Genomic DNA, 13662 nt, shown 5'->3' on the forward strand with positions numbered 1-13662 from the left:
TAATATACATAAACCATGCTTCCCATGCAGAAATCTATTTATTTAATCTGTTGCCTTTCCAGCTTCTTGAATTAGCTCACATAAAGTCTATGTATAAGTGCTTGTTGCATCATTTTTATGAAATCTATATAAAATAGCATAGTTAACCTTCTTCTGATTTGTAAATTCCAGCCACTCACCAGAAAATCTTTGCTGGCTGCCAAAGTATTTCTTTTTTAAAGAAAATGCATTACAAAATTAACAGCCCATTCCACTGATTCAGTTGCCACAGCAAGAAAAGATTCCATTCCAGTATAAGTAATGGAATGTATATTTTGCATCAAAGATCCTAGCGGTTTCACAACATAATCTCAAACAAAATGTCTTTTCATTTTTTCTGCCTTAAATTTGTAATGTGCATCATTATTTTTGTACACTAATCATTTCAGACTGAAGCATCCTACCTTTGAGAAAGCCTTTCACCTTGATGGGTTTGTAGAGAGCAAGTGATCGTTTAAATTGCTTTGTATACAGAACTGTAGTGTAGAAATGTGTTTCTCACAGGTGCAAGTTTGACAGGGAATCTCACATTCCTTTAAGATATGGGAATGCAGATAAAGACTTAAGACTAGGGAGCCTAATGCCAGATTTAGCACAGAGTTTCATTTCAACCACATGCTTATTATCTTAGTTCTTTTTGGACAGGTCTTGGTGTTTGGATTTATCTGTGAGTCAGAGATATAAGGCTGAAGCTAAGACCCTAGGACGAGAAGCATATGCATCTTGTAAACTGAAGATACTTGGAAGCCAAAGAAGAAACACTTTCTTCCACATATCTGATCTTTTGGAAGGTTAAGAACTGAGCTGTAAAAATGAGGACCTGGTTTGAGATAGACAATGCCAGAGATACTGAAGAAGGTAAAACCTGACTAATGGACAAACAAAGCTGAATAGACGACTATGTTGTGATGACCTTGGCACTGTGGCAGGCCACAGCATTGGACATTACTGACATACAAGTGTAGGAGTAATAAATGGCAGTTGGAAAATGTTCATGCTCACGATGCTGACCAAGTCTGTTTTTTGCCATTCTACACAGTTAGAAAAAGGTATAGCAACATTGCTGAAAACCAGTTGTAAGAGATGCTGTGCAGGAATCAAGTTGCAGCCATAGTGAATGGAAAATGATGATGTTTGGATGCTTCAAAACAAAAATATTCTGCAGTGTAAAAGGACTATATTCTACACCTGGAAATGGATAAACTGTCCCAGCCCGAAACATTGTAAGGATGAATAATTAATTTTTAAGAATTTAGGAGTAGAACAGTGCACTTGTCTCTCAAGTCAGGTTTAGGCAGTTAAATCCACTGCAATAATTGCATTAAAGCCAATACAACAGGCAGTGGGCCACCATTAAAGCACAGTTACCAAAGTAAGTATCCAGCCAAGTTGTACTTTTTTAAATTATTATGTTGTTCGTGTTTAATTCGGGTCTATATTCATTCAGCAAGAGTTCATTTCAGCAAATGGGAAAGTAACTAGTTGGTCAACACTTCCCAGTCTGCCCCTTTCTCCACTGTAGTGTGGTGTCAGTTGGTATATGTATATGTATATATATATATATATATATATATATATATATATATATATATATATATATATAGTTGGGGGGTGAGATGGGGAAGTGTTGGCTAACTCGTTACTTTCCCTGGTGAAAAAATGAATATTCACTGAAAGAACGTTCGGTGATTAGGGTTCGATGTTTAGCCATTCAATGGAAATGTTATTCAGTGGTTAAACATAGACTCATTTATTTCTTGTTGAAAATTAGAGTTACTGTCTTCCCAGCATTGCACCAGTTTGGGCTTCTACTCATCTTCATAGAAACTCTATAATCTACATTTGAGTATAGTTGAGTACACTCATCATTTAAGACTGTACTCTTAACCAGTGTGCAAAGCTATTTCAGAGAGTGTTAGTAAGTTATGTATTAAATTCTTAGGGAAGAAACAGAATCTAAATAAAGTATCTTGCAAAAGCTGTGGTTTATCAAATTATTGCTTAGCATTGATGGGTTGAGCTATGCAGATCAGTGGAAAAAGGTAGTTTTTGAAGATAACAAGGTGTTGCATTGCATAGCTAGGTGGGTGAGCTCCAGAGAAGGTGAAGTTATCCTTCTGTTGCACATATTAAATAGTAAAATCTTTTCTGGAACACCCCATCTAGTTCCAACAGCCATATGTAAAAGGAGAGATACTACAGGCTACTAACATTATATGAGGAAAGTAAGGAATGAATATTGTAAAGACTTGCAGTGCTTGGCATGAGATGTGATATCAGCTTACCACATTTTCACTGGGCAAGTGGGTGCAGTAGTGTTCAGTACAAGACAGAAGGGGTGTGAAGGGCTGTATACGTGGCAGTTGAATGTGTATCAAGATTCAGACTGATAAAAGGGAATTATTTCTCAAAAATAGTTTATGTATAACAGAATAGTAAATATTAAATATCTCATAAAATTTTGCATAATGTGTTAGCAGTTCTCTGCCATGCTACTTATGAAACTACATGCACCCATCTGGCTCTCCTGGGTCCCTTTGAACACTTGTTGAAATAGAAAGTTGCAGAAAATAAACTCAAATACATCACACAATACCAGACATGATGGCTGGTCCCAGCTCAAGTGGTCTTCATGGATCTTGTTATAAAACTTATTTTTATTTACCCTTTATGGACTAGATGGGGTGTTCCAGAAAAGATTTTACTATTTAATATGTGCAACAGAAGGATAACAAGATAGTTAGTCCCACTATGCTACTAGCCTCTTTTTAGGGGAGACTCAAGTGGCATATATAGTAACCAGGTGAAATTTGGCCAGGGCACCAGGGAACTTTCACTGGGCAAGTGGGTGCAGTAATGTTCAGTACAAGACAGAAGGGGTGTGAAGGGCTGTATACGTGGCAGTTGAATGTGTATCAAGATTCAGACTGATAAAAGGGAATTATTTCTCAAAAATAGTTTATGTATAACAGAATAGTAAATATTAAATATCTCATAAAATTTTGCATAATGTGTTAGCAGTTTTCTGCCATGCTACTTATGAAACTACATGCACCCATCTGGCTCTCCTGGGTCCCTTTGAACACTTGTTGAAATAGAAAGTTGCAGAAAATAAACTCAAATACATCACACAATACCAGACATGATGGCTGGTCCCAGCCCAAGTGGTCTTCATGGATCTTGTTATAAAACTTATTTTTATTTACCCTTTATGGACTGGGTTAGTCCCACTATGCTACTAGCCTCTTTTTAGGGGAGACTCAAGTGGCATATATAGTAACCAGGAGAAATTTGGCCAGGGCACCAGGGAACTTCCCCTTGTTTTTTCCTGAATAAATGCCATTGTATCTTTTACATCCACTTGAACTACCATCAACTAATTCAGATGGGACCTCTGTTTAATGTCTGGTCTGAATGACTTTAGAAATTTTGCAGTAAGACTTAATGAGGCCAGATCAAACTACACAACTGTTTTTCAGCAACAGTGAAACACTGCTTTTCAAGTATTTCAGAGCTAGCAGACAACTCATGAGATTCAAGAGCAGAAACAATTAATTGACAATAATGTAATAAAGCAGTTAACATAAATAAACGCAATGAGAATCTACATGAGATAAACATTACAAAAGTTTCTTAATCAATGTGTGCTATTATACATTTTGAGAAATTGGTGAAAACAGGAAATTCAATCAAGCAACAACAAAAGCCACATTATTGCACAATAAAATAGCAGAATGTTAATCATGATGTTTATGAAAACTCTTAACCTACCAACATCTTTAATTCTCCAGAGGAATCTGGCGGAAAATCTGAAGCAATGGCTGCAAAGGTTAGATCTTTTTGTTACATCTGGCATTTAAGAAATAAAGCAGAGAAGTACAAGTAGCCATATGTCTTTATATCCACGGTTGTCTCCAGATCAGTCTAAAACATGACCTATCAAGACCACTTGCGGCACTCTTCAACTACAGCCATTTACTTTCCAAGTGAATGGAGGACTGCAGCAGTTATTCCTTTCCACAAGGGCAGACCATCAACTGACCTTGGGAACTACAGACCTATTAGTATAACAAGTCTAATATGCAAAGCCTTGGAATGTTTTTTCATGAAAATGATAAACAAGGGCATTGGCAGCCTATAGTTATTGGACCCACCCAGATTTGGCTTTTGAAGGAAAGGTCATGTCTACTTAATCTGGTGGACTTCTTTGAGAGGTTCACTAGGGCGGTAGATGAAGGTAAAACAGTACATGCTGCATATCTTGACCTGGCTAAGACAGTTGATACAATACCCCACTCAGGCATTGTCTGAGCTAGGTGTAAACCTTTGCATAACTCATTGGATTGTTGGCTGACTTGCAGACAGAACCCAAGATCTGTGAGCTCACCTCCTTCAGTAGACTGGTGGAGTACCCCTGAGCTCCATGCTGGGCTCGCTCCTGTTTGGCATCTACTTCTCGGAAGTCAAGGATAACATTAAAGGCCTCTGGCTCATCAAGTTCACAGAAGACTATAAATTGGGAGGGAACTATTATAAATTCCCCCCCAGACACAAAAAACTTGCAAGTGGGTTTAATACCGACATATGACTGGTAAGAAAGGCATGGCCTATAAAAAGCATTATAATGCCATTTGAGGAACTGTCAACCCAATTTAATTACTCCATCAATATAATACGCGTAAGAATCAACCCACTGATAAGGGATCTGGGAAAATATGTACACAGCAATCTGGCCTTTGACCAGTGTGTAGCAAAGATAATAAGAAAATCTTTCTATGTCGCCCAACTTATAAGAAAGGGTATGGCATCCAAGTCCAAGGAAGTTACGGTATCACTTCACTCAGCCCTTATCAGGCCTGTCTTTGAATACATTGCCTCCTTTGGCATGTATATAATTCGACACTTGCAGCAGTTGGAACACCCACAAAAGTTTATCACCAGGAGAATTCAGGGCATGACTATTCTATCCTGCACAGACTGCCTAAAGGCTCCGTCTCTGTATTCAGTCTCCTACGTAGGCTGCTGAAAGGGGATCTTTGCCTGGCTTACAGGGCTTCCTCAGACCCAGCCCTGATGGATTTATTGCACATGTGCAAAACAAACAGCACCATAATCACTATATCCAGGGATCTAAACTTCACTTTTGACATAAACAGAACATGCTGGAGAGGCAGGTATATGTCCCAAAGAAGCCCAACACTATGGGACAGGCTCCCCGTCCATGTAAAACAGAGATAATCCAACCCTATTCAAACAAAACCTTGACAATTGGATGGGAAACCATAAATGTACTCCCAGTCTGGCCTCCATGTCCCTTATGGACAGAGGCCATCAATTAAGAAAAGTATTATCCTAACTAACGCCCCCCCCCCACACACACACACACAAGTACTTAGCTACCTGCCTAATACCATGCCCTCCATGTGATATTTGGTTCCAAAATGGTTTGGGCTGTGCAGCTGGGCTTGTAAGTGCCCTAGTTCTCATTAACCTAGTAATAGTCTATGAAGCTATGAACATTATATTTACAGAAAGATATTTAGGATGTTTGGCATGCAGAACATATTAACACAACATACAATAATTAAGCATATGTTTCTAAAAAAATGGATGCATACATAAAATACAGATATGCACTGTGTGCTGAAGCAATCTCATTGGGCATTGGACAGCATGTATACATTCAAGGCAATTCAGACTTGCAGGTTATATGCAAACATTCATTGAGATTCATGCAGTCATGAAAAGGTAAATGTTTACATGGTCATGAAGGACATAATTCTGAAATTTGCAGTTCAGAAAATTATGAAGCAAACAGCTTGCAGAGTTGAATGTAATGGCTGCAAAGTAATTCAGTGAGGAACAACAATAATTTGATGAGAAATATAGTACACAGAGCCACGGTAACGATAGGTTCAAAAAATGTCATAAGATGAAAATGGTATTTTTGAAATTTGTTTGCAATTCTTAGCTGTTGTAGGTAAATGGAGCATTAAGATACATTTAGATAATTCATAAATTGTACATGCTTAAAGCACAGTTTAAGATGCATTACTGGAAACAACTGAATGGAAACTGAACATACAGAGTAAATATACTCATGCAGAATAGTTACTGCAATTAAACCAGACAAGATTAAAATCTTTATAAATCTACAAGACTGTGATTTGAAAGGAGCAGTGTCCACTCAAGGTTGTTGCAGTTGTAGGCATGATCCAACAGTTAAATATTTTAGTATTGGATGCTGATCAATCCATTTTACAAATCCAGGCTGATCCAGACATTTCAAAGCTATGCACATTCAACAGATCATTAGGATTGTGCAGATTTATGTTTTTGGTATTTCAGGTGTACCTGAGGTGTTCAGTAGAGCAGTTATACAGATTAAAGATGGTCTGGAATGTATTGTGAACCTTATGAATGATGTACTGGATTTGAGTGAGATTAGACTAGAACAGGAGAAGTTCAGACAGAAAGTTATTAGAAATAGTGAGGCAAAATGATCTTAAATTGAACAAGAAAAATGTCAAATATGTTTAAACAATATCATGTGACATGTCTTGCCAGAACATAGTTTACAGTTGGATCAAGAGAATATAAAAGCAGTTGCTCGAACAGAAAAAGCAGCAGGCAAACAAACATTTCTAAGATTTCTTGGCATAATTCAGTATTTATCTAAGTTTATTCCAAACTGGTCAGAAGTATCTGTGACTGTGAGACTTTTCAGAAAGACAGAATGACACTAGCAGCAGGGATAAGAAAAGCATTTTGCAATGCTAAAGAACTTGTTTACAGAAGCACTGATTCTTTGATGTTATTATGCAACAAACCATTTACATTGCAGACTGATGCCAGCCAGTCTATATTGCTGCAGTGCATACATACATACAGGTGGTTACATTTGGTTCCAGAGTATTGATGAAGCATGAGTAAAACATGCTCATATAGAAAAGGAAGCAATATCTGTTGTGTATGGTTGTGAGAAAACCTGGAAAGAGATGCACTTTATAGATTTATTAAGTAGAGTTTATTTAAAGGACGGTCTGGATGATATGCTGAACCAAGACTTAATTATGTCTGTATTCCCTATCTACCATCTTTTAGATGAAAGATTATAACATTTCAGAAAATGCACTGGGAGCCATATATAGAAATGCAGTTACTCAAATAAATAGTAATGAAATAATGTCTAGAAGAAAAGAAGAAGGTGGCAGTGCAGATATACTGTACATCCCGCAGTGAAATTAACTTCAGTGTTTGTCGATCATCTCAAAACTGAATCATTGTGCCATAAGTAGTATAAGATGAAAAGGTAGAGAGGATCCAATTTTGTCTAAATATTTGCAGTATGAACCTTGGCTGTAGATGGTTGTCACTGTTGAGGTGACAGCCTGACCCCATGTGCAAAAATGGGAAAAGGTGTCATGGATGGATGGTTGGATTCAACAGAGATGACAGTAAAGAAGTGTCATGTATCAGTATGTTTTACAATGACAATGTGAAAGAGGAAAAGGTCTCACATGGAATTCCAGAAAGGCCATGTGGGATATAGCAACTGATTTTTTTCAGCTCAGCGATTCAGACTAGGTGATTTACTATATGTGGCTTACAATTCAGAGTACCCACTGATAATAACATGAAAGACATTTTTTCCCATTCCATCCATAGAATTCAGTCATAGAATTTCTGATGTCCTTATCCAAGCTAATGGTCCTCAGCTCATGAGCCAAGAATTCCGTACATTTTCAGAAGAATGGAAGTTTAAGCTCATTGCTGTTAGTATGAAATACAGTCTAACAGGCAAGTGAAAAGAATGACCAAATAGTGAAAAATGAGTACTTGGTGTAAAGCAAGGCTGGTTATTTAGACTTGAAATAATGTTGTAATATATCTCTTTAAACAGTAGGCCTGTCTCCACAGCTACTAACGGGAGGAAGACAGCTTACATTTAAATTACCATTATTTTCTGTATTACTGCAGTCAGAAGCAATCCCTAACATAAAGGAATTTGGTTGAAAGTACATGAAAGACAGAAATCCTACTACCATAGAGCAATAGATTCAATAATTCTTGTACAAGGAGAAGTAATGAAAATATAAAAATTCTACAAGGCAGACACTGAGCAACAGGAAGCAGTTGTAATGACAGCTATTGCTCTAAGGTGCTTAATCTTCAGAGCAAAGCAGAGAGGTTGCTGCATGCGGCTGGCTTTAGGAGCAGGACAGGTGTTGTAGACTACGAACTTTCACCTGTCAGCATCTTCATTTATTTATAGGCATTGCAGATACTGCTGCCAGTGAACAGTAAAACAAAGTGGTGTAGTTGTACAACGTTGAAGGAGTGATCAATGAAAATTAGGTAATGTGTTCATGCACAGTTTCAGAATGCTAATAATAGCAAAAAGCCACACCGTTCACAAAATTCTGTTCTTTTGGTCTGTCTAGACCGCACCCATGCTTAGGAAAGCCAAAAGAAATCTGATACCTTTTATTGGGTACTGCATTATTCTATGGTTGGATTAATGAAAGGAGGCTCAGTGATGTATTCCGTAACTTTTCTGGAAAGTTCAGTATGACAGGGAGGGTTATGAGATGTAGAACATTTATGACTGGTCTGTATTGCCAAATACACTGAGACTTTAATTTTTGGTGAGGAAAAGTCAATACTTATTTAAGAAAAGCATGGCTCTTTTTTGCTGTTGATTTTATTCCTAATGTCTGTGCAGTACAATAGATGTTTCTGTAAACATGATTTATATACTTCTTACATCCATGCATTTACATATATGCTTTCCTTTCTCAGCGCCATCATGAAATAGAAATCAAAAAGAAATTGGAAAGTTTTGCTAAAAAGGAACGTGTTCAGAGGATCAGGGTAAGGATTCTCGCTTCTGTTTTCACATTTCTTTCAACAATTTGTTGAGTCATGCTGATATTCTTCTACCCATGCCAGAGTTTGAGTCTTCATTGAGAAGATTCCTGTGGTATTCTGAATGATAATTTGAAGCCGTAACAGTAGAAGACTTGTGGGACAAGTATGGGCTAGGGCCACAGTCTTAAACCATAATTTGTTTATGTCACATGGAATCTTAGTGCTGGCTGTCAAAAGGAGTTCCTGCAAATCTGTATAACCAGTTCTGTATCTCAGTCACTGATAATACCCACACTGTGGAGGGCCCATCCATTTGATGAACTTCAAAAAAAAATGTTAGACTACTGTCAGTTTACTTAGTCTGTTTTTCTAAATGCGTTTTTACTTGAAGATGCATTCTGTTACAGCATAGCTGCACCTGCAGTCAATGCATAACCTTTCCAAGATTTTTTTACTCATGGCAGCTAATATTACACCTTTCATCACAAAAAGCTTAAAGTGGTTGATAACTTGTCTTTCAGGATGTGTTATTGTGTTGTATGTTTAGGTAGACACAGTTCGTAAAAGTCCTGCAAATGATGCCACAGCTTGCCTACAGTGTAATGCGAAGAGGATGTGGGAAAATAATGGTTTCATTATCTCTGCACTGCTGAGTTCTTTTTCAGAAAATGGATATGTACAGTATATAAAAAATATTACTTATTTTAAGTGTCTAAAATAGTTTTCTAGTTTTGATTGATAGGCATATGTAAATCTTACAGAACTTTATCTCTAATTGTTTCACAAACAGTAATAATTTAAATTCTATCACCTGGACCATGCCTTAAAATGCTGTAAACCTATTCCTTCATGACTGATGCTTTGTGTTTTCCCTCCACTAGCAGCCCACATTAACTAGTTAGCAGAATGCATGTGTGTTATGGACTCGCAATACATAATTTTGCATTAAGATAAGAATGTAGAAAACCTCTAGTGTTAATTTAGGATTTGTTTGCTATAATGCAGGCAATACGTAGTCATTCTATAGGAAATATACACAGCATGAATCATACACTGAATTGTTGAATGCATGACAGTCGGAGTTCAAGATAAAAAGAGTAAGCCATTACCATACGTTTTATTATGACACATACATGTGAGAATAGAGCAAAGATGTTTGTTCCTGTTTTCAGTGTCTCTACTAGACTAACAGAAAAGACTTACTAATGCTATTGGACTCTTACTAATGCCCTCTATTATTAAACTTCCTTAAGACTCACTTGTTCATATGGAGCCAAAGGCGGACTTTTTATCATATTGTCTGTATTCTTTGTTTAGCCATGCCTTGGGTGTGTATTTGCATATAGGTGGTACTGTGAAGGTTAATACATTATATCTACCCTATATCTGTCCTTACATGAATGCCACTTTAAGTTGAGTTCCCATGCATAATGCACTGCATTTCAAAAAGTAGTATGCAACTTGATAAAGACTTTGTTGTTAATCTCTTTGGAAAGCATATTAGAACATTATCTGTATTTGCTTAAATATTCAGCTATTTTTACAGAAATTATTGTATATTTATTGGGCAAAGGTTTTAAATTACAATGACGTCTTGGGTTTTATTTGGTTTATTAACAACAAATATATGTCTAGGCTGTGGTGGTGCAATGGTTGGTGTTGTCACCTCACAGCAAGAAGTTCTTCAGTTCGATTCTTAGCTGGAATGTCTTCTCTGTGGAGTTTGCATGCCTTCCCTGTGGTCGATTGAGCTTTAAAGGCATGCAGGTAGGTGCGTGAGTGTGTGTGCCTTCTGTGAAAGTTGAGTGCTGGGCTCGCAGCTTGATATTGTAAAAACTCTGCTGCCAATCAATAGTGGACCAGTGATCCACTGTGGTGACCCCTATAACCGGGAAAAGCTAAAAGAGAAGATTTACAACAAATATGCGATGATTTTCACTTTATCCCTTTATTACTATTATTATTATTATTATTATTAGTAGTAGTAGTAGTATTAATTTTTTCTTTTCATATATTATTACCTGAAATATTTTTTCTTTGCCATTTCATATTGCACTATCTTGCAGCCAAAGCTAAATTATTAAGACTAGGAACTCTGTATACAGCCATCATTGTGAGACCCCTCTCTGTATCATGTAATACATTAGAATTTAAAATTCACATGAAATTTTCAGTTTAGCTTAACTATAACTAGCTTTTGAACATTAACTACTAATATAGTACACCATTACTGGTTGTTTGTAAGTTACATTTACCCATGGAGTAGTAGCAGTATTTACCCATGAGGGTGAACTCAAATATCCAGACTGGAGTACACAGCCCGAGGTAGATGCACAAATTAGCCTTCACTACTCCCAGTGGAATGCTGTTGTTATATAAAAACATGACTTAAAAAGAAAAAGAGCTTTTCCTCATTTCAGTAACTCTGGCATCCTCAAGACTTCATAAAAGCTTCATCACTGTGTACCGATATGAATCAGTAGAAGTATGTTTAAGATGTACTACTTATATGTACTCTTACAGATGTAGCCGTACATTCATAGTTTATTGCTGGGGGTAGTTTGTGCCATTGGTGCAGTTGCACATCCATTTGTGTTTATATTTTAAAACTGTTAAAAATGAAATTCTACCTATACATATGTACTGCAGGGGGTCCTCTTATCCTTCACTGGTGTGCTTAAGTTATTTTTTTCCAGTTTCTAATATCTGTCTCAGTGCTGGTATGGCATTGACAGCAAGTTCAAGGGTTTCTTTTGTGTGTAGTTGGTTGGTACTTTTGCCTTTGGGTAATTTGTTTTTACTTCAGAAAGAAAATCATATTTTATTTGAACTTGGTGCTATATAAATACCAAAGTAAAACTTAAATGCCCTAGGATACCTTTTTGAAAACACACTCTGTGCTTGTTTCTTGGTACCCTTGATGATGTATCTATCTTATCTTCAAATGTTTAAAAACATGTACAAAAAATAAAATGCACTAGTCACATAGCTAATAAAATAAATTATACTGACTGGACTAGTTAAGAAGGCATGACATTGTCGTAGCTAGTAATACAGAATAAAAGTCAATGCCACTCAATGAAGGTTGGAGTAATACATAATCAAATACTCTAAAAAAATAAATAAAACCCCGATCAACATGGCTGAAAATAAACTATAAACTTTAATAAAACAAGTAACGTAAGTTAAAATGTAAGCCTGTGTTCAACATAAAGCCATACCTTACAGATTACGCATTCGAAAGATGCTGACATATAGGAATACTTATTTAGAACTGCTGAAAATGTGGCAACACTTAAATTTACAGCTTAGTTTTGACTATTTGAAACTTATAATAGACTTTTTTCATCATGAAGAAACATTGCTTATTAGAGACATTAAGGCTTTACTAAAGGAGTTGCACACAGACTTTACCTCTGAAATTTGTAGAACTAAAACTGAGGATGTGTTTGAAGGTGTTATGAGTCAGGAGAAGAGGCTCCAGTCTATGAAATTAAAGAAACTCAAGCGAGACATTTCTGATTTTCAGAAAGGGCATATTTTTACTTGGCCCTGGGAACAAAGGACAAATGAGACTATGGCGTTCAGTGTACAAGCCAACGATATGATGAAAGAAGTATTAAATGGTGATATTACGAATGTAGGCACCAGTTAAAGAATAAAACCATGAATAACATGGAATTGGTTGTGCCTCCATCTGCTGGTAACCATGATTTATCTGCAACTTCCACATTACCCTCTAAGTTTAGACTGAAAACAATGTTTTTCAGTTAGAAGCCCCTTTACCAGTGACTATGGGCCATAGGAAGAGCCACTTGAAGGGCAGACAGAGGAAAGGGCATATTCTGTATTCGAACTCAGGTGGAACTATGACCACAAGGAAACAGCATCAAATGAATTAATTTTTAATATATCTTCTTTTGTCTTAAGTGATAAACAGATTTGTATATTGAACAAGGGTCTTTCCTTTGTACCTACAAGAACATCTGAATTAAGTGAGGTCTTAGACCTGAGACTTTTTGCGAGGAATCTTTCTTTATCACTAATGTATCCTGAGCAATCTATTGATTTTAACAATTTTAAGAAACCGAGCACCTTCACCCCAAATATACATCATTTTATAGAAGCTTTTGTGGGCATTTGTGAAGAAGAGATACGTTCTTCCTTGACAGCCAAACATAAACATTCTTTCCATAATTTAACACCTCAACAAGTTACCACACTAGAAGAGTTAAGATCTGCCCTCCACCTTGAGATACAACCACCAGATAAAGGTGGGGGTATAGTAGTTAAGGATAAGCAGTTCTATTTTGAACAGATGTTTTCAATGTTGAATGATGTCAAGACTTATAAGTACATCATTGGACATTTTGTTAAACCCATTATTGATAAACTACTTACATTAGTCTACGACCTACTTATTTATGACTGGCCAGATTAGTGAGGAAATACATGAATATTTTCATACTGAACATCACACCATTCCAATACTATATGGTCTACCTAAGGTACATAAGGACCCTGTGCAACCACAAAGGGACAATAATTATTTTTTTCCTACAGCTCCGCAGTGGTATTTTATCCTCTGAGGACACCTTGAAGATAATAAACCCTGTAGGCAGTGATCTGTGACCTCCATTCCTTTCCCTCAGAAAGCATTGAGTGTATATCTAAGGGAGAAGGAGGCAAAATCTTGTGCCACCCCCCCCCCACCCATAGAGCCCATAATGAAGGATGTCATTATTGCTGCTA

At 36.8% G+C, this 13662-nt stretch overlaps 1 protein-coding gene across 4 annotated transcripts in view; it reads left to right on the plus strand.

Moving 5' to 3' along the window:
- Window positions 1–13662, plus strand: part of ERICH3 (glutamate rich 3) — a 1772788-nt gene that overhangs the window by 527430 nt on the left and 1231696 nt on the right. For 3 of the 4 annotated variants that reach the window (XM_044085800.1, XM_044085803.1, XM_044085801.1), the window contains exon 4: window positions 8842–8913. The exons of the other annotated variant lie outside the window; for it this stretch is intronic. In XM_044085800.1, the coding sequence (XP_043941735.1) occupies window positions 8842–8913 (72 nt within the window). The remainder of the gene's footprint in view (window positions 1–8841; window positions 8914–13662) is intronic. 4 annotated transcript variants of the gene reach the window in all.

Source organism: Protopterus annectens, chromosome 10.part0 (assembly GCF_019279795.1).
Source record: "Protopterus annectens isolate FY-2018-M chromosome 10.part0, PAN1.0, whole genome shotgun sequence".
Lineage (NCBI taxonomy): Eukaryota > Metazoa > Chordata > Ceratodontiformes > Protopteridae > Protopterus > Protopterus annectens.